The sequence below is a fragment of the Larimichthys crocea genome, chromosome XII, assembly GCF_000972845.2.
Source record: "Larimichthys crocea isolate SSNF chromosome XII, L_crocea_2.0, whole genome shotgun sequence".
Taxonomy (NCBI): domain Eukaryota; kingdom Metazoa; phylum Chordata; class Actinopteri; family Sciaenidae; genus Larimichthys; species Larimichthys crocea.
Window position 1 is genome coordinate 28,996,713 of NC_040022.1, and position 26,975 is coordinate 29,023,687.

A 26,975-nucleotide genomic window follows, 5' to 3' on the forward strand; every position below is an offset into this window, starting at 1 on the left:
GTACCTCAGATTTGTACACTGCATGCACACGTACTACATGATTACACTCCTGCTTCTAGCTTCAAGTGACATTATCTCCATCATAGAGGCAGATCATGATGACTGTTATGTAATAAAAATAAGGTTTGGAATCTAATAATAATCAGCGGTTTGCAGTACATGTCTACAGTACTTTTGCAATATTACTGTGTATGTTCGTGTACAATCGCTGCGACGCAGAGAACAAAGGGAAGAGATTTTCTTTATTAGTTTACAGCTAAAGAGAAAACTTGTGTGCATATGGTGGTTTTCATGCCAGTGTGATGTGCCTGTGTGAGATGGTGAAGGGAAGAGTAGGCGGGTGACTGAATACACAGCATGTTTGGTAGTGTGTGTGTGTGTGTGTGTGTGTGTGTGTGTGTGTGTGTGTGTCTGTGTGTGTGTGTGTGTGTGTGTGTGTTGCTGAGAGCAAGTGCATTTAAAAGGCTGGGAGGGCGATCAGGACCCCAGCACCCTGCAAACAGCAGGGTGAGTCAGCCGGCTCTACAGGCCTGATCATCTCACCACCGAGCGCTCAGTTAACAGATTACACAAGCCTGCAGCGTGATGATATACTCTGACAAACACGGCACGTACACACATACATTATTAAAACATCGTAGGATGATGCTGTCCATATAAGCAGTGACCAAAAAAACTGCAGTTCCTCAAACGGCCACTTGAGGCTGGCTGCAGAACCAAACTTAAATTAAAAGTTTAAAATGAACCCGGATGAACGAGTTCTCCCCGACTCTGATGTGTCCTACCGTTTGACCACATTACCCAGCATGCTCTCTTGTCTTTGTTTTGTCCTCTTTGACACTCTGTACCTGTCTCCTCATTTACATTTACATTACATTTTAATTGGCGCCTCATTTAAAGTGATTTACACCGTGTGAACAGGTGGACGGTTCGGTGTCGCGCTCAAGGACACGTTGAGAGGGTGAGTGAACTCTGAGGTTTCTGTTGATCGTTATTATATTTAGTTTAATTCAGTTTAAATCAGAGTTATTGACTTCTTTCCAACAGAGATTAAACTACAGGTTTCTTCATCAGCACAAACCTCTCACCGCTTTTTTTACATTTACACAACTTTAGCTGTCATCGTTCATCAATAAGAAGACGTTTTTATTTGATATATGGAACGATATAATGTATTAAAGTGAACGCACACAGCCTGTAACTCTGTTTCATCTTTAAAACTATTGTAAAAAATGTTTCTAGAACATAATCCTGCAGGAATAACAAAGTAAAATAAATGTTTTACTAAATTAAATTCTGGTTTTGTTAACGTCTCATGTATGAGATCATCTATTCACATCTATCGACAAAGTCAGCTGCTAAGAAGCTGCTGACAGTTGGAGTCGCCTTGGTTCCTCCAACAAAAATCCCATTTTTTTTTCATTTTAGCCAACAAACATTTATAAAACATTTTATTAGGCAAGATCTCTTCACAAATGAACACCACTTTTATGATTCTGAAGCTTAAATACAGCCGCCAGAAGAAAAAACAAACGATAAATGAACTACGCGGTCGTATGACTTCAACGTCAACTCCTCTGAAATTCTAACTTGTAAATCTTGTTATTAAAATCTACAAGTTGGAAAGTTTGAATGAGAATATTTTGCAAGCGCACGAGTATAAACTCAAGAGTGCAAATCACACTAGTGAATAGCTGATGAGGACTCGTTCCTGCAGCACAGATCTGAAATTATTAGTTGATTAAATGATTCATCATCACCAATCAACAGAAAATTAGTCTTCTTGACAAAACATTTTTGGGGCAACAAAGCTAGAAAAATATCTAGTTTTCTTTGTCTTATGACAGTTTGTGGGGCAAAACTCAGACTGTAAGAATGAACAAAATCTTTAATCTTTAAGTTTAAGGGACAAATGAACACACTAATTAATAATAAAATAGCCATTAGTTGCAGTATTAATTGACTTTTTTTATTGGTGAAACACAGGAAAACCTTTAAAAGACACGACAATAACAGAAAAATCAGTGATAGTATTATCTAGGAGTATCTCTGTATTCTCCCTCCATCATTCCTCCTCTCTCTCTCTCTCTCTCTCTCTCTCTCTGTCTCACTGCTCATACAGTAATCGTTATAATCGAGTGAAACAGCTGCATCGACTGCCTTTGATTTGTGATCTTTTATAGTCGCCAGTAAAAGTAAACCCCCACCCGCTCCTCCTCCATAACCCTCCCTGAGATCTGTCCTCAAGTGTTCCCGCCGTTATTAATGGCGGTTGGGAATCCAGTTGATTTAAATAAGGGTGCGGCACGTTCATAAGATCAATGTGCAGCTGTTTTAAGAGGGGGATTTATGGCGCCCAGCCGCCGTCCCGCTGTGCTCACTGTGCAGATTTTTGCGCTGATACCGTGAGCTCACTTCCAGGCCGCGCCATGTAAATCATAGGAGAAGGCCGGCAGCGGGGTCAAATCATTTAGGGTTTCATCACGGCGGATGAGCATCAGCTACAGCTTCATCATCACCGGCGCGGAGAGGTGAACAATCCGGCGTGCAGATAGCTCAGCGCCGCTGCCAGGTTATTAAAGTGAACTGAATTGAGTGTGATGTTTTCCAGGCTGTGGATTTAAACCCGAGGTGAGAAAGTTTAAAGGACGCTTTGTTCTGCTGCTCGGATGCAAAGCACAGCTCTGAGCTTCACACACACACACACACACAGCATTACATCACCTTTGTTTCTATGCAACGCTGAGCTGGGAGCTATCTGATTAGCTTTAACCTAAAGTGATAAAAGGGAAGAAGCTGAAGCAGACAGAGAAAAGTATCGATCGCTGTTTTTGTTTGTGAGGTTTGAACTCGGAATGCACTTACAGAAGGTTTTTCCTTGCGTGCTACATCCTGAATCGAGGATTCATGGAAACATTTATTTATTTATAACATCTCCTGTAGTCGGTGTCCTTATCCGCTCTCACTGTTCCAACTCAAACAAACTCACGTCTCCACATCTAATGTGTTGGGACTGAAGTGTTTAAAATAGAGTTCGGGCAGCAGAAACTCAGACTGCAGACGCTCGGTTCAGAATTTAATATCATAACGTGGTCGACACAACTGTTTAAAGAATGTGTATTGAAGCTGGATTAGCAGCAGTCTGATGGGGGTAAAGGTGGCGGCCACATGCCACCCGACCGGAGACTTTTGTTGCAGAGAGAGCTAAAACAAGCTGATCATTATTAAAAAAATAACGACCGTAATCATCATTTCAGTCATTTTTAAAGCAAAAGTTCAAATGTTGCCACTCCTCACGTGAATATTTACCAATTTTCTTCTCTTCTACAGCTGTACATTGTGCCTGTTTGCACCTTCCTTAGTTTAAGATGTGTACATTTTAAACATATCCTCATACCGTGTAAACTGTTTCTCAGCCTGTCGCTGTGGACGTGGCTTTTAGGTTCAGGTCTGAGGGATTAGGTGGAGGTTTACATGGAGGTTTGTCGGAGTGCGGCTCCATGCTGCAGGCGAGACTCAGAGGACATTTAGGTCCTACAGCGATGTGGCGTGTAAACCTGATGGTTGGTTTAGCTACATTACAAAGCATGACTCTTCTTCCTCACCTCCCTGATATGAACTGTTCGTCCTTTCTGTGGGACAGGATAAGGCCACAAAACTCGACACACCTCCATCAGGATTAGTTGTTTTAATTGACATTTCTCTGTGGTCCCATTATGATTTGTGATTTCTGTTGACGTCACCTTGTGGATGAGTCAGCATGGGGCTCGATCAAAGTCTGATTTTTATTCTGACGCTGAATTTTGATCATGTTACACCATGCAGGTTTGGCAGATATGAAGCAGCGGTGAAAACAAAGCGGTTCAGTTCTGAAGTTTCCCGTTTCTCAGTGCGTACGAGCTCTTACTCACTCATTGTCTTTCCCTTGACTGACTCGGGCCAATTTTCTCCGTCAGGACTTAAACTGGAGTCAATTCCTCTTTGACTCATTTCACTCCGCCTGCAGCAAAACTGAATCCATCTTCCTGCGTTTGCATTGTTCTGTTGACTGTGCATGTATTCGTTCTGCCTCTGAGAGCGGCTTCTTGGTGGATTTGGAAATAAGGTAAAATTACAAAGTCGCTGTGGAGGGAGGAAACCGAACTTCAGGGATGAAATAAACCAAATAAACATAAGACTAAAAGTAGTTTTATTTCTGTCACGCTGCTGTTTTTAAATCAAGTTTACATGTTCTTAAAGTCTCCAAGCATGGGATCACAAATAGATGCAAACTAGTCCCCCCCCCGTGGAGCTGATTTCATGATTGTGATTGGCGTAGGTGAGGTGTTGCTTTTGCAATTGCTGTTATTAGCGCGAGGTGTTTACTTGGCCTGCGTGCGATCTGGGAATGCCGCTCTCTCTCCGTGGGTGCTGCTGAGGGACTCTTCTGAGAAACTGGACAGCTCTCGCTCTATCTGACCAGAAGGCACTGACGCACTTTGCTGTGACACCACTGACTCACTGGTTTCCTGTTCCTGGATCTGTGAAATCTCATCCTACTCTTCGTCGCGGCTCCTGCCCCGCTCCGTGACCTTGCACGTCCCAGTGTGTCCACACGTCTCGGCTGAGACGCACAGATGGACCGAAAGGCTGGAGAAATCCCTCCCACTCCTTCTGACATCTCCTGAGCTGAGGGTGACGCTGCTCATCTCGTCTTTGTTTATAATACTCTGACACCTCTCAGAGAAGCAGAGACAGGAGAGGAAGAGATCTGGACCTGAAAAAAAGAGCATATGTCTACATATATAAATATATATTCAGATTTTTTCCACTACAGGAACTTAGTAACCTGGAGCTTCACATGATCTGAATCTGTGAGAAGTCTTGGCAGTCTTAGTTTCTCTCTGTCATCTCGGAATTGAGGATATCACTAAAATTGCCTGTGCCGTCATTTAGTTGTCTGTGTTTCCAAACTAAAAATCTGTAAACCTCTTTTTCTTCTGCAGTCCAAGCTCTAAGCTTACATTGCCCGTTCACCCAGCTCTGGTTCTGGCACGACACCGGCTCCACTCCCCTTAAACGTTCCCCCTCGAAACCCCGGGCCTAAAAACCTCTTCTTCTTCTCGGTAGTCCAAAGCGTTACGCACTTCTTGTGGGTGATCGTACACGAAACTCAAAATGATTTAAAATCTGTTATTTTATTGTATAAAAGTTGCACTATGGGGTTTTAAAGTCTGATTTATCTACCCTAACTACTACAGCTTTCACCTGGAAGTGACTAATGCTCTCGGTTTTCCTGGAAAGACTCACGAGGTCTTACAGCACTTGACGGTTGAAACTAAAGCAGAAGCTGTGACAATTTTAGTGCAAAAGGTCTAATAACGTATAAAAACATGGAGGCTATAAATGAAGGGTGGTTTGAAAAGAGGAGTCGAGAAAGCGGCAGGGTAAATGGAATGTGACGGAGGCGATCTCTTCCTCCCTCCCCGTTTCTTTTCCATCAACACATCATCTCAGGAGTAAACAGACCCAGCAGCTCTCAGCTCGCAGACAGACTGTAGCGTGCTCCACATCTCACGTCAGAAACGGCGGACATCCCAGCGTTCGGGGGCAGAGAGGAGCGCCTTTGTTGGGTAAGCGCTCCGAGCGGAGTCGTGGGAGGTCAAAACGACTGTCTAACATCTGTCAGTCATCCTCCAACGAGCTGCAACCTGACGGCACCTCGCTGCCTCCATTAGTCTGCCTCCCACATCACCTACAGCTACAGCTGCTGTGCTGCCAGCTTCTCCACAGCCTGCAAGGGCTTTTTATTATTTTATTTTCTAAAGCTGCTAATGTTGTATTCTTCTTGCTCATGATGATGATTTTCTTTTAGTGAAGACAGAAATAAATACAATGAAACAAAGGCCCAGTTTGAGAGTGTATTACCACTGTGGTGAATATGAACAGCTGTACACGTGTATTTGTTATAATTATATTACTCATGATCAAACTCTGCTCACAGTCAAACATCAACAAGGTCAACAAGCAGTCGGCCCAGCTCGGCGTCTGTCTTTCAGCCTTTTATTTCACCAAGCTCTCACCAACCACTAAAAGTCAGTCCCACATTTACTTTTCTTGCTCGTTAACTCTTTCATTTTCTCTTAGCTTCCTCTGTCAACGTCCCCTTTGGTCTTCTTGCCTCTGTCATCATGTCTATAGAGGCTGCTGAGCCTGGTTACATTGCCTGTTTGCCCAACTCCTGTTCTGGCACGACACTGGCTCCACTCTCCACAAACCAGTGGTCCAAAACCATCTGTGGTACAAACACCAACACTCCCCCCTGTTGCTCTGAGCTCACACCCCGGCTAACAAACTGAGCTCACAGCAGCTACAGTTGGCAGACAGATAGTCAAACAGTCCTGGTGAAGCAAACTCTTCAAATACCTACAGGTGTTTGATTTTTTTTTCCTGGTTGCTCATTATTCATGAATATTTAAGGGTATAGGAAAAAAAAATACTGAAGATTTAAAGTTTTCAGGCATGCCCCTGCTTTAATTCTTCTGTTCCCATGGTACATCACAAATACATATATTTTTTAAAATATTGATATATCTAAATCCTCCTCCCTTTCTCTTCCTGTGAAACGTTGAAATATTTCTGATGACTCATCCTGCACTCGGAGGCGTATACATAAATTATGACCAATCAAATGTGATTTGGAGAAACCGGCTCACCTCTCTCGTCATACAGAGATCCGAATACCCAGAACAAAGTGAAAGCAGAACTTCTTTGTTCTTCTGCTGCAGAAGGAAGAAAACCTCCCACCGACATTTGTAACAACAGGACGTCATGTCTGCATAGCATTGTTGCCTTTGTTGAACACCTTAACGCATCAAACACAGACATCAGAATAAAAGACCGACCTACAGCACAAAGTTACGCTCAGCTTGTTTTGTGTTTCAGCAGTTGATAGATGCCATGATGCAAGTTGTGAAGTCATTAACGTTATTTAAATTCTTCAAACAATCACTAGACCAGCTGATTTCTGCTTTAGGAGATCTACATAAGTAGTTTGTTTAACATACTTACACTATTTTGAGTACATAAACCTGACAAAAGGCAGTGCACTCAACGGTCAAAAAGTTGGATACTTCACCCTCAGTGGTCATTTAGCAGAAGGTGAGGGGCCACCGACATTGTGAACATGGAGTCCAAGGCTGAATGGTTGTTGTGAATATCACAGTATACAAATGGAGGTTGTACGTGTGTTTTATGTTTATATATCGGTGCTCAAATGTTGGCAGTAATTCCCAGTAAGTGCACAATGGCTGTACTCGAAATGAGACACATCTTGGGTCATGGGAATCTGGACTGTAATAGTGTTATAAATTCTAAATCCAATTATAAATCTAAACAACCCAACACTTATGTTGCAAACAAGAAGTTAAGAGACAAAATTACAGTCTAAGACAAGAGACAATCTAAAGATGTACCAAGAAGTCCAAGAAAACAATCTCTGATACATGGAAACAAGCTTATAATCAAAGGAAAACAGGGATAGACAACTTCCAATCATGCCAACGAGCACGTTACTTCTGGTCAGGTAGATACTTTCATAATCACTCTTTGGCTCAGCTTCATGATGCCGTTTTTTGGGGGGATACCAAGGCCATGAGTAGGTGACTTTGTCCTGACAGTGTTTGAGAGGGTCTTCCGTAAAGGACAAAATAATTCAAGTACTAATTGGAGATTGTTTCGTACCATTTATTATTAGAATTAACAGATATTGAGTTCAGATCAGGTTCATATAAGGACAAATAAGCTAAAGTGATAAACTAGTTATTCAACTTAACGAGCAGAGGGTCAGTAAAATCCCATCTGACCTTGTTATCTTGTGATATCACGGGTAGGAGGAACGGTTCTAGTCCTAACCAAGGGAGAAACAGGCCGGCTCTCCGAGTCCCAACCATTTTCAAATTCCCTGAACGATCTGATCGGATGCCTCCTGAAATTACACCCTGTCGCCATAATTCTGTTTGCCTTTGAGGCGCGTCACGTTACTTAAAGCGAAAAGATGCTCGAACTGTCATTTCGCTGTGTCTTTAAGTCCTCACCCAACAGTTGTGCTCCGGCGCTGACATGAAAACAGCATGTTTTCACAGCCCGCGATGCCTTGCCACATCTGTGTTGTGTGTGTGTGTGTGTGTGATGGCAGAGAGACGGCGTGTATGGGCCTCCCTGCCTTAGCGGGGTCATTACCAAGATGAATATAGTGATTATAAGGATGAATAAGGTGTGATTATGAAGATGAATAAGGCGATTAGGGCTCTTGTCACTGCTGCTAGGGCGGCTGTTCATTAGAAGGGAGAAGGTGTCAGCGTGTAACACGCGTGAACCCATTACCTTTTCATCCACAGGGGATTTGTGCCGCACATACCTCTACAGTACATGCGTGCACATGAGAATGTGAATGTGTAACGCCCTAACACCAGACCCGGAGGAGACCATTTGTGTTCATTTGCGCGGTTAAATGACCCGTGCATGCAATATATCTCCTTCCATTGGCTGTTGGGTGCCATAATCCCACTTATGTGTTTGACCCTAGAGGACGCGGGGGACACCTGGAGCTAACGTAAAGCTCGCAGGCTTGCCGTGATGCTACTGTAACAGCAGCTGACTAATGCTGCATGCTGTGTCACTGAAGTGTGTGTGTGTGTGTGTGTGTGTGTGTGTGTGTGTCCAGGGGTTAAAAGACACCTCACTCCTCGCGCGTCCATGTGATCCCCTCCCCTAGTAAAAAGGGGCTCCAGATAGCCGTAACCGTGGCAACCGAAGCGAACGGTTTCCGATGTCCACATGGCAACGGCTGCCGTAGGGACTGAGGATGGAGGTGGGAGGAGTAGGAGGAGGATGTAGAGGAGGGAAGGGAGGGAGGGGAGGGGGGGGTTTCTAGATGACGCACTCAATGGCTGCCTGGAAAGTTTTTGAGAATGCCGCCCACTGACGAATCAGAAGTGGGCTTGAATCTCTCTCTCTCTCTCTCTCTCTCTTTAAAACGGCACCTCCTACTCAGTCAAGAGTCCTCCTGACCCCCTGCACCACCACCACCACCAACTCCCCCATCATGCACCTCCTCCGTGTTTGCGTCTGATCAAACCTTTGTTCCTGTCTGCAGCGCCGTGGCAGCTGTGATCATGTTTGATCACCGTTTGAGGGTTTCGTGTGTGGGCAGGTCTCTCTCCTCGGGCATCCGGGAAGGACTTGTCTGGTCCTTCGTGCAGATATATATATATATATATATATGTGAATACAATGTGCAGAGAAAGGACTGTTATCCATGTGTTGTTGGTAGTATAGGGTGTGCTACATCTGCCACAGACATGATTTGGGCAGCTCCATGTGACGAAGCAGACATGAGGGTTACAGCTACGTGCAAGGTTTCCAGTTATTTCAAATAATTCATCAGTAAGCTTTCGTTTGTTATTTTACACTTTCCCTGCATTTTATCTAAAGTTTTGACATCTTAATGTAGGTTCACATCTCCTCATTGTGTCTCATTAATATTATGAGCCTCTCTTCTGCTTGGACTGCTAGGCCAACCACAGATAACCGATTGTAGCCGTACATTTTCTAGCCGTGATGGGAGTAAGGCTGACTGTACGGTGACATCACAACCCTGCTGAAATCCTGACGGCTCGTTTAAAGCTGATGGTTTCTGATTACAGGCTGTAATGAGTGTTTTGATACTTTTATCAATGTATATCACACCTAGACCTGCTTTAGAGTAAAAAAAAACAATATGGGACCTTTAAATGAAGTGTCTTTATTTATATGTTATATAAAGTTCAGTGTGTTTCAGGATGTAGAGGTCATGTTGGTGGATGATGGATATTATTGAATGTGATCAGACTGTATCATGCTTTAATTATATTTGCCACAGTCTGTCATTCACTTATTGCTGTGCTTACGTTACATTTGTTCGCTGTAAGAGAGTGATATGTAGCTTTTCTAGATGTGTGTTACGGAGATGGGAAAGAATAGTGAGTTTTTCTTGCATCATGCTAAACTCACAGTCTAAGTTGACTTTGCCGTTTGCCGTTTGCCTTGTCCGAGCACACAGCTGGGTTATGCATATTACAGTCAGTCGACCACATTGGAGTCAAACGTGGAAATATTGTATTAATCCATGAGGATAACGTCTTAAACTGACTCCAGTGTTTCTGGTCCAGGGTTCGTGGTGGCAGATATCCAAACTGCACGAGGTGATCAGAGTTAAACAGAGTTTTCCACAAGAGCCGGTGTTTTAAGCAGCAGTGGTTGATTGGTGAATGGGGAACAGGTGCTGAGGTGATCTGCAAACACACCTCGCAGTTCCCAATCAAAGTTGATTCTCGGAGACTGGACCCATCAGGAAAAGTCTGAGAGTCGAATGAAATACACACATATATAAATGTATTAATAATCCGTGCATCAGGCTGTTGTAGCTCTTGGCTTTGTTGTGTGGTCACTTCTGTCATATGGTTGCAGACATAGTGAGCTGCGGGGGCGGGCCAGCAAAATGAAGATTAAGTGAGAGTCATGGGCGGCACCAGGCCATCATGCTTAGGAAGGATATAAAACCGAGTGGTCGAACTTAACACACCCACCCACCCTCAACATATCTTCAGGAAATTATATTGTATTTCTGAATGGGATGTCATGACACAGCACTGAACCTGTTGTTGTGTTTTAATTCATTAAATTAAGTGAAAATAGATAAATAAAAAATGTTTTGTGATGTTGTTGTTATGATCAGAGATATTTCAAGAATAAAACAGCAGCTCATGACACACGGGATTAATGAGCCCCTGTAATCTGTAATGACACAAACACAGTGGACGGCACGTCTCAAATCACAGGCTGCGGATTTATCAACGTACCTGTCCTGCTCGCTGCAGACGGCTGCAGAGATTTTTTATGAAATGAAGGAGAAGGTCTTCATAAAGCTGTGGGCAACAGATACCTCAGGAAATTTACTAACAGTCTGGTTTCAACCAAATTAAAAGGCGTCAACCTTTGTGGCTGTGAAGCGCCAAAACTAGTTTTATCTTCCGTGCACCCTCAACACACTCATTATGGATTGTTGAGATCAAGTGGCACCCAAAACTGCAGTTCCTCAAACGTCCACTTGAGGCTGGAACTTCACAGCAGAAATAAACATGTTTACAGCCTGGTACAAAAAACAGTTTTGGTCTCTGTAGCTAATTTCCCCGTTCATGACAACTGTACTGAGGGTGAATTTATATACAACTCATCTGTTCACATTATATTAAGGCTTAAAGTTATGCAGGATTAAGATCGTGGACGCTTTGATTGACAGGTGGGTGCAGTTATAGATGGCTTGTTTGAGCAACCAAACCATGATACAGACTGACAGCAGAGTGATGCTGTGTCAGAGGCAGGCTTAGTTCTGAGACATTGAATGTCTAAGACCCAATTTCCAGCATGCGCTCTTCACTGGGCACCAAAATATATCAGATAGACGTGGACAGAGCTCAGGAAAACAGACATCATGGTTCGGGATGAGTTCACCTTTGATTGAATTCAGATGTAGGCAGGTTTGTTCGAACCATGGACAGCGTCAGAACAAAGACTCTACTCTACTCTCGAGCACTGCTCATGGTTCAAGTCAGAGAGGGAGAAATGGGCTGTAGTTACTTTAAAACTTGCAGAAAGTCTCAGGCCAGGAATTTCTCTTCCTACTCTGAGAAAGATGGCAAGAGAGGAAATGAGGGTTTTCTTTTCCTGTTCCTGCCTAATAACCTGAGGTCAGGGGCCGGGCTGGTGGTATCAATAACATTAGAAGAAAAAAACCCTTCTCAGCTGCATCACAGACCTCTTTTAACCAGTCAAAAAACCTTGGAAGGCTTCCACATTAAGCAGAGCTCTGCTTCGGCTGGACTTGCTCCAAACCCTGCACCTATATGTGAACATCAGCCGGGGGAAAGCATCTTTTTTTTAAAACATGAATAAAGAGCAACACAGCGACGTCGCCGGCCCTGAAATAGCTTCTCCTCGTGGTTATGTGTTGGTGCCAGCGGGGTCTGAAAATGGGCCCAAGGCTGACCGGATAAACTCCGGGTCCCTCAGGAGCAAACCCAGTGCCTCGGCGTGGTGGGTGACTATAAATCTACATCCACCCAGCCCCCCTTTCTCTTTGCCACAACAACCCCCTTCTCTCCACTGCACTCCACTCTTGAGTGCTTCTCTGTCTCTCCAGGCTCTGTGGTAATGAAGTGCTTTATGGCTGCAGAGGACAGGAGGGGACGTAAGGGGGCATGGGGTTAGCCCATATCTCATTCACACTATAGGGGGTTAGGCAGAGTGGCCAGCGGAGACTGGACTGATTGAGTAAGTCTGGACGAGCCACCCTCCCCCACTTCAAATGAACCTCAAACACACACTCACACATGTCACCGGACCCCGGCTCAAGGGTCTGAGAGGGTTTGATGATGGCTCAATCCCAGCAGGAGGTCTCAGATAACCTCCTTTAATGACGGCGCTACAAATTATTACCACTCGATTTATACTGTTGAGTCAGGCCGAGCGGGCTACAGTTACCGCCCGCATCTCGACACGATCTGAAAACCTTCTCGTTCTCGACAAGGGTTTGAAGTTCGGAGGGTTTCGTTTGTCGTTTGTTGTTGTGTTGAATTATCTGAAGTCCTTCGAGACTGAAGCAGTGATTAAAGGCTACACAAATACGCTTGACTCGCTGCCCTTAAAGTCGGGAAAAACCTTGTTTCACCTTGTTAGTTAATTCTTCACATCATAATGTTTGTCTTAATTAAATGCCAAAAAAAAACCTTTGCCTTCTTTTATTTTAATATCAAAACCTGACCTGTGTCTACTTCCTACTGAGATGAATTTTATTTTCTTCTCTCACCAGCTCTTCTTATTGAGGATACACATGTATCACAAGACAGTCTTTGAAATCACACAGGCTGCAGCATCTTACTCAGAAATGTTGCAGACTGAAATATCTCAACAACTGTCTGATGGATTGGTTTGAGACGTTCATGGTCCTCAGAGGATGAATCCTACTGACTGTAGCGATCCTGTGACCTTTCCTCTTGAGTTGGATGTTTGTGGTTTTTAGTGAAATGTCCCAACAACCACTGAAGACGTCGATGTTCCCTTTAATGATGCGTTGCAGTAACTCTGGTGATCCCCCATCAGGTAGAAGAGCCAAGACTACATGCTACCAGTTGCTTGTCAGCAAATGTTGGCATGATAACAGACTTAACTGAGGTTGTAGACGTGGCTGTACATGTTAGCACTTTCATCGGAGCTGGGCAATGTAACCGGGCTCAGCAGCCTCTGTGGACATAATGTCCTTTTTAGTCGTTGGCAAGAGCTTGGTGAAATAAAAGGCTGCCCTTGCTTGATGTTTGGCTCTTAGCAAAGTTGTCAACTTGCAAATATTTCCTTCATAAGTAGCAAAATCATAACATACACGTGTACAAGTGTTCATATTTACCACAGATAGTGGATATAGATTACAAAAACATGCCAGAAACTTCGCTTTAACAAAACATTTGGCATCTTTAAAGAACTTTTAAATCTTTCTCTCACAGTTTTCCTGTGACACAGAGCAGTAATCAGTGCTCACAGTGTTGCTCTGTGAGTGATAAGTGTTTCGACCCTGTGCACACCTGTGCCTCCGGTTACACCTCTCCATTCACCTGCAGCCCCCGATGCCAAAACTCCTAATGACCAAACACCTCGGCCCTGTGCTCACACTCACATGGGGGGGGGGAGGTCTCCGAAAAATGAAAATGCCATTATAAAACATTTACCAGCCTGCTGAGTTTACATGTCTTACAAGAAAAAGGAGCGTTTGAAGCGGGTTAAGTGTCACATAAATCTTTCATCACGCTAATTGAAGTGGTTCCCCCAACAGGCCGCTCTCCACAGCTGCTATTACAAATCACACAACTGCGGATGGGACGGGCCAGCTGCAAACCAAACCTTACACCCACATGATAATGTTGTTAAGACACACACATGGTGCTCTGTGGATTGCTGCTGCTGCTAGTTAGCTCAGACAGCTCCGCTGGGAGTATGCAATGTAGTCGTATGTAAACACAAGTCATCTCACAGTGAGACATCCTCCGAGAGGCGGCACAAGCTTCGCCTCTCCTCGGAAATGCAACTTATTTAAAGCTTATTTAAGCAGGCAAGTTGAAAAGGAACATATTGTTATTTCCAGCAGCAGCCTGGGGGAGTAGTTGCAAGAGGCGGCGGGGTTACACCTACAGTACTGCACCACCAGCTCACATCTGAGAGAGAGCTACAGCTTCGTGCTAGTTAACACAGATCACCTTTTTAGAGCCGAATGGAACGAGCCCAGTTCAAATCTCCGAGTCTGCCACCGCAGAAAGAGAGAGAGAGGCTTCATGTCGTATATCAGAGCATCAAGTTCAAAACTGTGCAGGTCCGTTAAACTCTGGAGGGCTTTTTCATGGCTCAGCAATTACCGAGGCCTAAACTGTGACACTCAAACTTGATGTATTCCACCTCCCACTCCATCTTCCCTCTCCGTCCTTCAAAACCTCTCTGTTCCCCGTCCTTCCTATATTTATCTCTCCTCCTCCTTCACATTACATTGTCTTTCTCTCTGCTTTTCTCTGTCTTTATCTCTCTCTCTCTCTCTGTCTCTCTCTCTCTGTCTCTCTCTCTCTCGTCCTAATTGCCACCGAACCTGTTGATGAAAATCGATTTGTGTTTTTTGATTACGGGCCAGAGCTCAGACAGGAGTGGACGCACATAGTCGGTACTGGTCTGGATTGTGTCCACTAAGGATTAGTGGATTTTTTTAATTTTTTTATGCAGAGGTTCCCACACTCACCCGCAATTTTTCTTTTTGTTTCCAACCACCTCTTTTTATACAGATTGTCAATTTACACAGAAAAAATGTAGAGTAGATGAAACCTCAAAGAAGAAGAGCTCGAAACACTTGGATTAGGTGAAAACATCTGATCTGTGTGTTATAACGTCCATCCATCCATTTTACATAACCGCTTATCCTCATCACAGTCGTGGGGGGGCTGGAGCCAATCACAACTGACACTGGGCAAGAGGCGACGTACACCCTGGACAAGTCGCCAGCTCGTCACAGGGCCGACGCGTCATGTTCACATTCACACCTACAGACAAATAACCTGCATGTCTTTGGACTGTGGGAGGAAGCTGGAGTACCTGCAGAGAACAAGCCGTCCATGGGGTTTCGAACCAGCAACCTTCTTTGGTTGTAACCTTTCTCACATTAATGTTAATGTCATATTTCTATTATGATTTCTACATAATTTCCCATTGTTTGGATGGAGCTGTGACTGAAGCTCTTTTAATCACGTGCCCGTGCATTCAACCTCAGAAAATCGCCGGTGTTCAGAGAATAACTTCAATTTTAAAATGTGTCATTTGCTATTTATGCCCTGGAAGAGACAAAACCCATCTCTGTCATGGTTTTTGTAAAAAATAGTAGCAGTCAATGAGCTTTTTTTGGTGGTAGTTTTGGTATCTACAGAAACTCGTGCAAGTGACAAGTCTGGTAGCCGTGCTGATCATCGTGGTCTTTGAGCACTGAAAGGACACCGGCTTCACATTCAGCTCCGTGAAGAAGCAGAACTGCTCCGTTCTTCTTGGAAAAACAGACACTGTGTCCACTTTTGTTGACAAAGACATTTTCCACAAGCTGCTCCAGCATGAACCGACACTTACTGTGTCACGTAGCCTGACTGTAAGCATGTGAGATCTTTGTATCCAGCAGCCCTCGAACAAATAATTGCATTTTATTGAAAAGATTGAATTAATGACTTCTATTTAAATTATTTTTGGGGCATTTTTTTGCTTTGATTTGATAGGAAAGATACACGATACAACAACATGATGGTATCTTGCACTGTGGTCGGTTACACCACCACAACTTTCTATCACAAAGTGTCAAACTATTAATATTTCTACTGATTCAAATTTGCTCCACATACAGATGAAAACTTGACAGATGACATTGAGACAATCAAAACAAACACTTCCCTCATCTAAATACATCCATCCTGTGCCGAGCCTCCGAACAGACGGCGGCGGTTGCCAGCCCGCAGGTAGTGCCGACACAGAGCAGCTTGGCGACGCTTTGATGGCTCTTTTTTTTCCTCCAGGTGACACTGTCTCTAATGTCTGAGCGGTCATGACCGGGGGGTCCCTCTCCCTCCGCTGCATGTGGGCCATTCACAAAGTAATAACCGCACCCTGCTGTGCCCATCATGCCTCGCTGCCAAAACCTCCTCAGCAACACCTGGCACCATGGTAACCAACACCTGTTCACCTAATTAGAGGGACACTGGAGGGAGAGGAGATGAAGAAGTTAATGAAACGCTAATCTGGTCCAATCAAACGCCCAGGCATCTGCCTCCTCGCCGCAGCAGCAGGTCGCCGTAATGGCCGCCTTATGCGCGCCTCCCCCGCCACGCCACCTTGAGTGACCTCATCAATGCCAAACCTCCGCTGAGAGGCGGCGAATAGAGGAGAGCAGACAGGAGGAAGTGGGAGGGAGAGGAAAAGGGAAGCTGGCATGCTGCTTCCTGGACGGACAGAGTAGCTGGACGGCGGAGGTGTCGGCCAAATGAACGTGCATTAAGAGACGAGGTTCCCCGTGTGGGGCGGCTGGAGCGGCTCCAGGTCAAACCAGCTGCACTGCTCTTATTTACAAGCCGCCAACCTGCTGCCTGATGCTCGGGCCTGATTCTGGATTCTGGTCCAGTCCTATGAACTGTTTTGACACTATCTTTCTGTCTTTCCCAACAGGAAACTACAAGGGGATGTGTAAACAGATAGACCACTTTCCTGAGGAGACAGACTACGAAGCGGACCCATCTGAGTACTTCTTGCGTGAGTATCACGTCTCCATATTTAGTTTGCCCATTAGACTGATGAATCGCCTTCACATCAGGCTTTTCTCTCCACGTTCTCTTGACATTCACTCTGAATATTTTTAAAATTTGTCCCACTTTTTCCCGCTCTTCCATCTCAGACTGGAGCGCGGTGCCAGTAGCTGCTCTGTCTTGGCCCGTGTGTGTCACCGCCGTCTCTCTCTCTGCCTTCGCTTTGAAGCACGAGTCTGGCCAGGCTGAGTCCTGCCAAGCAGGCTCGTCTGTTTTTACTGCTTGGCTGTGTGTAACATAACGTGCAGTGTTACAGTCGGCTGTGTACCCTGTAAACACAGCCCATTGATTTCTGCTCTCTTTCCCTTTGTGCAAGCAAGACAGAGATGCTTGTCGAACTCATTTGCCTGCTAATCCTAAAAATCACAACAATTACTCGGAGCTCATGATGTACTGTTAGTATCGTTAGCTCGATACTCTCTTCTGATTGGCCGCTTAATGTGTCTGCGGCGTTATTTGTGACTTACAGACTTACTCTGCGGTCGTGAAGTTAAAATTGAAAGTTGAAATTAGAAACAATATCCGATATTGTTTTTAATAATACTCACAGGCCCCCGACACTTTTCATTACCAGCAAGAATGAACGGTGAAGCCGTTTCTATGGTCACCGCCAAAGTGTAGCCAGCTAAAAATGTTTCCACGGTTACAGCTCTAACTAATAATAAATATTCTCCTTATCGTAACGTCACATTGCTTTTTGTTTCTTTGTACGCACTGAATCGGTAAATCTGCTTTTACTTCAGCAGACCTTGATTTAGTTTCAAATACTGGAAGATATTAAGACAATAATAATTCATGTTGCAGTTTTGCAGCTCGAGTCCAATGAGGAGGATTTCCTCTGCAGATTTGGACGTCTTCTCGTGAGGCAATCTGTTAGAACAGCTTTGATATAGAAACTTTATTCTTGGAGAGCGTCGCTGCATTGGAAAAGCATTAGTCGGTGGATTATATCCATACTGGAATGTTTACATGGACATGTTACTATAATTTGGATATTCTAGTCAACACGAAGAACATCTAACAACATGCACAGTTCATTTTAATCATTATTTGGCAGCAGTGTTGTGGGTAAAAGTGAACACGTTAGAGTACTCTAATTACTTTTTTCGTCCCTCCTCTACCTCATAGCATCCACTGAGGACGAGTAGCGCTGCGTTTTGCGAGCTTAGGTATGACAGCGTGCGAGCTGAGACATCTGTGGCTAACGCTGAGCTGGCTGCTGATGCCACGTAATGACTCAAAAACATGCAGGCCTGTTAAACTGCTTGTTAACACACAATATGTTAAATGTGGAGGCTGTGAAGTTAGTAACAAACTTAAAAAAACCTCTAACCTCAAGCATCAAGATCAGGAGCTACATGCCTTCTTTCTGAACCCAAACCGAGTGGCATCACTTGAGGACATTGATCTGACGTCACACAGCTTCATCTGAAGCCATAAAAGACTTTATACAACTTTTTACAGATGTGTAACAGCTTCCCTTCAATTTAACGAGTAAATTACTTCTGCACTGATTATAAACTGTGTATGTTTGGTGGTTTGAAACTAGACGTCAGAAAGTGTCCGTCTCCTCGCGTCCATCAGCGGCGACTCTAATCGAGGCCTCTCGGAGAGCTGAGCGGTGCGTGCCAAGCGCTGAAGATTAAGCCCGGCCAATTAGGCTGCGTTTGACTTAGCGCTCTGAGCGCTTGTTCCCGTCCATATGTGCCAGAGAGGGCGGTTATGATAACAGCTCTGGTAATGATTGTAACAAATGCCGGAGCCAGATCGGTCTTAGGATGAAGACTGCGGGACGACAGGGGTCAAAGAGGCCCTCGGACCGCCGCCGCTCGCCTACACACACGTGTGTGTGTGTGTGTGTGTTAACCTCTTCCCAGACTGTGATTGGAGGAGAAGGCCGCAGTGCTCCCAGTGGCTTGCCAATTAGGACACTCACATCCATAAATATTTCAGCCTCCTTCTTATATAGGTCAGGCCTCTCTCGATCGCTGTCTCTCACACTCTGCCTCTCCTCACCCTCACACCCGTAATATTTCATGTCAGGAGTTGTACGGGAAATTTTTGTCATCTCTCTGACTTGAAAGAGAGCCCGGATGATTCAGAGCATTAAAGCTGTTTCCTGGGTGCATGAAGAGGTCATGAAGAGGGGGGGGCACGTATTAAACCCCAGAGACTTATTTTTCTATCTGCCCATTTTCATTTCACGGACACACACCTGATATTTCCATAATGAGGAGTTTCACGGCGCCTCTGGGTGGCCAAAGACAGAAAGAAGCTGCCTCTGCTCTCACATGCAGGAGAGGAAGAGAGAGAGAGACAGATAGAGAGAGAGAGAAGGGGGGGATAGTTATGCAACAAAAATGATGTCACTTCAGGTGAAGGCCGGGCGGAAGTGACATCACTGAGGGGGGAGCTCGCTGGTCCAAAATCAAGGGGACACACCGGTGATGTCAACAAACGCTGTAGCGAGGAAGAGGAGGGAGAGATTTGGTTTCTGCGGTTGCTGAGCAGAAAAAAAAGAAACACACAAATCTGAACATGCACCCCCGCTTCATCACGCAAACACACACTGTGATCTGCTGACATCTACGCAAACACAAAAACATACAAACACATATCAGTGGCTTCTTTGTGTGTGTGTGTGTGTGTGCTCGGTGAGTCCTCAGCTCTCCCAATAGCAAGGCAGTTTGCACATCCACACGGGGTTATATAAGCCAGCTGAGGCACACTAAAGCGCCAGTGGGTTTTTTAGATCATGCCGTGTCGGAGCTCCCATCATCCACTGCTCTACTGAGCGCTAAGCAGCTGAGAGAGAAGAAGAAAGAGGGGAAGAAAACGCCCAGTTATGCAAGCTGCTAATACTGAAGTGAAAGACATCAATTCACATGAGGAGAGGAGGTGTGTGTCCGACTGTTAGTCAGAGTTTTTGTCTTAAGTCGACTTCTTTTTGGATAGTTAGAATAGTGCATCGTCGTGAAAAATATACAATATATTAATCATAAAGTCATTTTTCAAGTTCCAGCTGCTTTTCTCTGACTTACTCTGTGAGAATGGATGAAACATTTGAAGGTTTTGGACTCACATAATCCAGAACAGATGAATTAATATAGCAAAGAATAGTTAGTAGCTACAGCTTATGTCTATATATTATTATATATTCACTTTACAGTGACGTAACAGAACGTTTGCTTGAAGATGTTTCGATTTTTAAAATCCTTGTCAGCTATTTTTCTGTCAATCCACTGATGGACTTATTTTAGAGTTTCTGCTCTAAGACGCAGCAGGTCTTCTCTTCATTTTCTCTGACTCCTGTCCACAAAGTTTTCTCCTGATTTTCAGATCAGAAACTTGTTTGTCGGGAAACAGCCCCCCCCCCTTCCATACTATAGACTAATAATTTCTGTTTCAGCAGTTTGTTGTTATTTTGAACAGGAAATCAGTTTGCAAATTCAGAATGCCGTCGTTGATTTAAAGCAGCTATAATCAATATTTTTATGTCAACAAACAGGGGTGCAAACTTGTCACCCTTGATGAGTTTGCACCGCTGAATTGCATGACTACCTGTACTGTATGTTAAAGAGGACACACACGCTCCCATAAGCTATATGGAGCGTTTTAGCGTCCTTCAGCATCTTGTTTCGTCTTTCTCGGCCACAACTGCTCATGGTGTAGTTTCCAGGAGCAGCTTAGCCCTGAACAGTAGACAGACACTGTTAGAGACGAGACGAGCAGATATTAGCCTCAAGAGTTGGTGGAGACCAAAAATGGAGCTAAAATGAGTGAATGTTGGAAGATGAACGTCACATTTCCAAGAACATTTTACTCATATTTTTGCTTCATGACTGTGCTGCATACTCAAACATAGTCAAAGTATGTATATAGTTTTAAATTAGGGCACAGCAACGTGCTCCCACGATTCATTCACCAGCGTAGTTTCGGCATGTCGAGTCAAAGCGGCGGCATCGGGTCCATTTTCAGCCCCTCAATAAACTTTCTTGTGAATTTCCCTGGTTGTTTTTTTTTTAAATCTCTGCCTCTGGTGTTTGCATGCTGAGAGTATTCGCTGACATTGATGACAAAAGGGCAGGCCCTGTCACAGACCGTGTCACCCCGGGGCCTCGCGGCAGACTGGACGCTGGCCTGAACTGGCTTTGGCGTCGGCCGATAAAATCAATGGGTCTGGGGCAGGACACGCAGGGGCTTGTAGGGCAAAGCGGGGGGGTAGTACCAGTTTGTATACAAGAGTGTGTGCGTGGGAGGGGGGAAGGGAGGGATTTAATGTGATCACATAATCTGAGATGGGGTTGTCAGAAGGGTAGATGTGTTAGTGCTAGTCGAAGAAGTTGTCCCAGTCGGGCACGGTGACATTCAGCATCCTGGACTTGGAGCAGTATCCAAGGCAACAAATAAGGAACTCATTGACTGATACATAAAACACACAGCACACAGACATGAGCCAATAAATTAAAAGCCAATCATTTTTTGTCCTGGTTGACCGAGTGAGTGTTAGCACTCTAACTTTCTGTCTTATTAACGGAGGGGGAACGTAGAGACGGTGCAGCTGGTAAAACACAGAGGTGAGAGAGTGTGTCCTCGTATTAAAGCCAGATTAAAACACGCAGGACGTGCCGACGGTGTTAGGCTGTCATCAAAAGATGGCTGCACACATTCATCCATCAGCTGTGAGCTGAAAAATCACAGATATAAAGCAGGACAGAGTCAGGTCTGACCACAGTTTTAGTGTTGGCTGATCCACATGCAGTCAAAAAGCTCCAGCTGCTCCAACATAAAGGGAAAAAAACAGTCGGTGTACGCAACATGTGGCTCAGTAGATGAAATCTGTACGAGATAAATCAAAGAAATGTGCTTTGTGTGCATATTTGTAGGTCACAGACTATAAAATAACGCCGTTGAAAGTTGTGTTTTGATGTGCAGTTGTTGTTTCTAACCCTTTGTGGTTGATCAACTGACTGAAATGCATCTGTGTGCAGAAATAATGAGACACATTGATACACGAGCGTGCTGTTATATGAGGATGATGCCAGTTAAAGTCAGTTTATTTAGCATAATGTGCCTCTGTGGATCATTTTGATGGGAGGAAACGGATATTGGCTTTTACAATTGATTAAATGTGACACAGTGTGTGTGTGTGTGTGCAATATCTACATAATACATTTGAAATGCGTAAATCAAATGTTCCTAAACGTAGGTCAACTGTTGAACCCGTCACAGGCCAGTTTTACTCGTGATGTGCAGGTTAACACAGGGTCAACAGTGCAATGAAGAACCGAGAAGAACAGATCAGGATTAACAGCACGAGGTATGAAAACAGTGCTGGACATAAAAGATAAAGAAATAAAATCAAATCAAAATTCAAGTGAAACTGGAGTGCACTGTGTAAATGTGAAAGATAACAGGATAAATAGGATAAACTACATTATTTAGAATATATAAGGACTGAGAGTAAAGTGACACGTGTATACAGCAGCAGCAGACTGAAATGAAGAGGTGTCAGATTTTAATTTGAGCAGCAGCAGACTGAAATGAAGAGGTGTCAGATTTTAATTTGAAGAATTGGATGTACGTTTAGGAAAAACGTCCACATTTTATCTTTTAACTGCATAAAAGCAGGTTATGTTCAGTGAAGTATTGCCAAAGTTCAGGGATTATTTCACAGTTTTGTTCTTGTTTTCTTAGTTTTTGTTGTAATCTCTAGAAAGAAAAAACAATAATTATATGTGTCTAAATTTTCTTTTGACATTTCTCATATTCAGAAATTTAATAAAATAAAAAAAATACTTACTACAAGTGTACAATTCATTAAACGTGACTGGGTGCAATATCTACATCTATATTTCCATTTGAAATCAAAGGTTCCTAATCATATGTCAACTGTTGAACCCGTCACAGGTCTCTTGCTCAAAGTTTAGTTTTATTATATTTATAAAAACATTAAAACAGGAAGAAAACAATCTGAAACACAACAAAGACCGGACATAGAAACAGTCGATCTGTTCTGTCACAGTGGTGAGGGATATTTAATATTTAAGAACAAAGATTCAGATTATTTTTTATTCTCACTGAGTCTAGTTTGATAAACTTATTAAGACGACGTGTGAAGACTTATGAATGAATATCTGCATTCATCCTCGTGCAGCCTTTGTGTGGATGTAACCAAAGCCAAACCTCCGGCAGCTCGTTCACTTCCCTCTGACGTGTGACGTTGGCCATGCGAAGCTCTGGCGTCGGCGCTGTCACGCCGACATCCAGCCGTGATCTGTGGGGACATCAGCAGCGGAGTGGAGGGTAATTACAGTAATTGAAATGTGTTCTGCGGAGGGAACTTTAATTGTCTGAGCGCGCCTGTCATGTGAAGTGATTTCAGTGTGAGGCAGCTCTTTTACTGTGTTCCACTGACCCGTCTGTGTGTGTCTGTGATGTTAATATGACAGAGCTGGATTCAGGAGGAGGAGGAGGAGGAGGACCACCGGGCTCTGATGGCAGCTGTGCTGCGATCATCCATGTACATGTTTACACTCTGCGTTCATACAGAGACTCAAAGTCCCGCAGCTACAAATATAAACTAAACTTTATGATGTATCCAGAGGTGCAGGAAGTATTCAGACCCTTTACTGAAGTAAACCTTACTTAAAGGTCCAGTCTGTGGAATTTAATGCCATCTAGTGGCGTAGTTTCTGTTGACTCCTGTATAATTCTGCACAGTGAAGTCAAATATGCATGCGGTCACTCTGTTCTGTGATACATTTGTGATCATGACGTGTCGTTCAGTTCAAGCTTATTCACAAAAATCTGCACTGAATTTAGGCTGAGAAGGTTTTTTAGTGCTGCAGCTCTGGACATGAAATCAACTCGAACGTTTTGACTGGATTGTCTTCACAGAAGAACTTCAGCATGACCCAGAAAAACGTCACCTTATTCTCAACTGAGACTGCTACGACAAATTATTTAAATGATCATTTAATCTGCTCATGCTTTTCTCAGTTAATCATTTAGTCTATAAATGTGAAAATAATAAATATCAGGCGGGCTCACAGAAGGATTCACAGTGCAGACTCTGAGACAAAGGTAATGGTTCAAAAAGGTTTTACTAGTCCTACTAGAAAAACACAAATCCGTAAGGCAAAAATCGTGGTCAGAAAAAAAAAGGTTTGAGGTCAAAGATCATCAAAGACAAGAATACTAGACAAAGAAACGCCGTACATGACGAGACGAACTGGCGACAAACAAAGGGAGCACAGAGACTAAATAGAGGTAAAAGAGGAGGGGAAACAATCAGGTGAAAGCACAGGTGAAACACGTGAGAGAGGCAGGTAATCAGGGACACACTGGGGAAGGATAACAGAAAACATGATGGTTCCAGACATGACAATAAAAGAAAACGGTCGAAGGTGACGTCTTCACTTTGTCTGTTTCGACTAGAAACCCAGCAAATACATTTAGGAAGGTGAAACTAAAGAAAAAAAATTAAATTATTAAATGATTTTTTATTTTTCTGTGGAATGACTTATCAATTCAACGAGTTGTTTCAGCTTCATAAATCTTCTCTTGTTCTCTGTTTCTTTAGGAGCGTTTTAAATACATTGTTGGATATTTATTGGACGTTACGAGGAGACAAACGAGTTAACGGACACAGAACATAGAAGCTGGCACACAGGAATAATCAGGCCGACGTAAATGAGTGTAAATACAAACAGAATAACTTCATGAATTCCCAGAGGTGTCTTAAACGTCAGATCCAAACATCTCGGCTCTCGCTCTCGTTCTGGTTTATAAACGCCAGCGAGTGAGACTTGCATTTATTTTCTAATCAATTCGAGTCAAATTGCATTCTGCCTGCGAGGTGTGTTGTCAAGAGACATAAGCTTTCAGACGCAGGCTGAGAGCTGCGTAAGCATTCTCGCACATTTTGAATTTAGCCACCAAAGCTAATTTCCTTTTGTTTGTGCACATTGTTTCACTTGCACGCCTGTAGATGTTTTGTGGATGACAGGATTGATGGGTGATGGGGGGTAAAAAGGGGTTAAAGTTGGGGTTGAGGGGCAATAAGGCTCGTGATGAGGACGAGGACAATGCAAGGGCTCAGTATCGAGGAAGAGGAGGAGAAGGAGGAGGAGAAGAAGGAGGTGTGGAGGGGATTAATAAGCGTTTGTAGTATTAAATCAATGTGCCTGGGAGCTGAGGCACCTGATTAGCATGACCCCGTCCTGCACATCAGCACATTCTGGGCTGGGGGAGGCTGATTAAGAGCCAATGCTAATTTCCTCTCAACCCTGTCAATGAAAGAGAGAGAGAGAGGCAAAGTAAGAAAGACAGAAAGTCAGAGAGAGAGGATGGAGAGACGCCTTTGTAAAGAGGACAGTTTGTGTTTGTGGACGTGTACTTAGTTATGTTTATGCATTTCATGGATGTCAGCTGAACAGAAGGTGAGACACGAGCTGGAGTTTGAATGTGACTTTAAGAGCAAAGATCTGCAGAGCCCGGAGGATAAAAAAGCAAATTAGTCGCTGATTTGAATAAATAATTTGAACATTATCCAACTTAGCATAACTTATCACCTTTATGCCATTAGTTTTATCTTCTGTGCAGCCTCAACACCCATTATGGATTGTTCAGATCAAGTGGCACCAAAAACTGCAGTTCCTCTAACGTCCACTTGAGGCTGGCTCCAGAAGTGAGTCAGTCTCCATAAGTCCCCATGTCCAAATGTCCAACTTCACAGCAGAAATAAACATGTTTACAGCCTGGTACAAAAAACAGTTTTGGTCTCTGTAGCTAATTTCCCCGTTCATGACAACTGTACTGAGGGTGAATTTATATACAACTCACCTGTTCACATTATATTAAGGCTTAAAGTTATGCAGGATTAACACAGATGAGCCATGTCTACCTATAGTGGCAGCCAGATCCACCACACTTCTTCAGAAACCTGTAGGAAGACTGCATCCATGTTTTATAGAGTCTGTGGTTCAGACTGAATACAGTTTTACTTTAATTTTGGGCCAAGATATGTCGATAAACTTCCAGCCTAAAACATTACGTTGTCACTTAAATGTATTTTACAGTATAACCGACTGTTTCGCCATAAACGTTTTGATATAACTGTGGTGTAATAGTAAATTCAACGTCTTTGTTTCAATCACAACCTCCCCCTCCTTAACATAAGACACCAGCTCCTTTTGTCTTTGTAAATTGTGATGCCTAGACTCAACTTTGCACCTAAATACAAGATCCTGCAGGAAACTTCAGGTGTAAAACATCAACGGGGGGTCGGCACCAATACTTGCAAAAGACAAAAGGGTGTGGAAACACTTCCTGAAGGGCCGTCTCCGCAGACAAATGGATGTGAAAGGAGTCGCCCCTCAGGTATAAATATCTAGGTGTCCCCATATTCGGGGTCTTTTCTCCATCTTTGACCGCTCGCGTGTTGAACTGACCTTTTCTTTGCAAAGAAAATAAAAACCTTGTCGGCCGGCAGAAGTCTCTATTTCATTCTTCACCGGCAGCAGAAAATTTCCACAACAGTGGAAATCATCGAGTTACAAAAATGTCTTTAAACCTCCAACTGAAGAAGGAATTTTCAAATTGAGAGCACACATTTCTTTTTTGTTTCTTCTCCGTGGTCTTTTAATTTATCAAATTCAAAAACAGTAACAGTAGTTTGCATGTTTTTACATCACTGAGTTCAAGGAGATTTAATGACGCTGATCAATAGAAAAAGACAAAATGCTTAAAACTGGTGCAGCCATCCGGTTTTAGAAGTCACGTAATCAGCTACTTGAACGTTGACAGTGATTGTGATGTGCAGCTGGAATAAGCAGCTTTGGAAGTTTAACTTTAAATATAATATTTAAGACTTGGATATTCAGGGATTCATGGATCGGCTTCCTTGCTTCCTTTGTGTGTTTGCTTCCTGGTGCTCTAGGAAATTAAAGCAACTGCCAGTAATATTCTGATGATTTACCATTTGGACGCAGGTTGCATGACTGAAGCCATGGTGGCACCGAGGAGGAC

General features: G+C 43.7%; 1 protein-coding gene across 1 annotated transcript in view; it reads left to right on the forward strand.

Moving 5' to 3' along the window:
• The window catches only part of cacng2a (calcium channel, voltage-dependent, gamma subunit 2a), a 61,152-nt gene that overhangs the window by 22,349 nt on the left and 11,828 nt on the right, over positions 1-26,975 (forward strand). Inside the window, exon 2 of the mRNA XM_027284731.1 lies at positions 16,807-16,890. Coding sequence (XP_027140532.1) covers positions 16,807-16,890 — 84 coding nt within the window. The remainder of the gene's footprint in view (positions 1-16,806; positions 16,891-26,975) is intronic.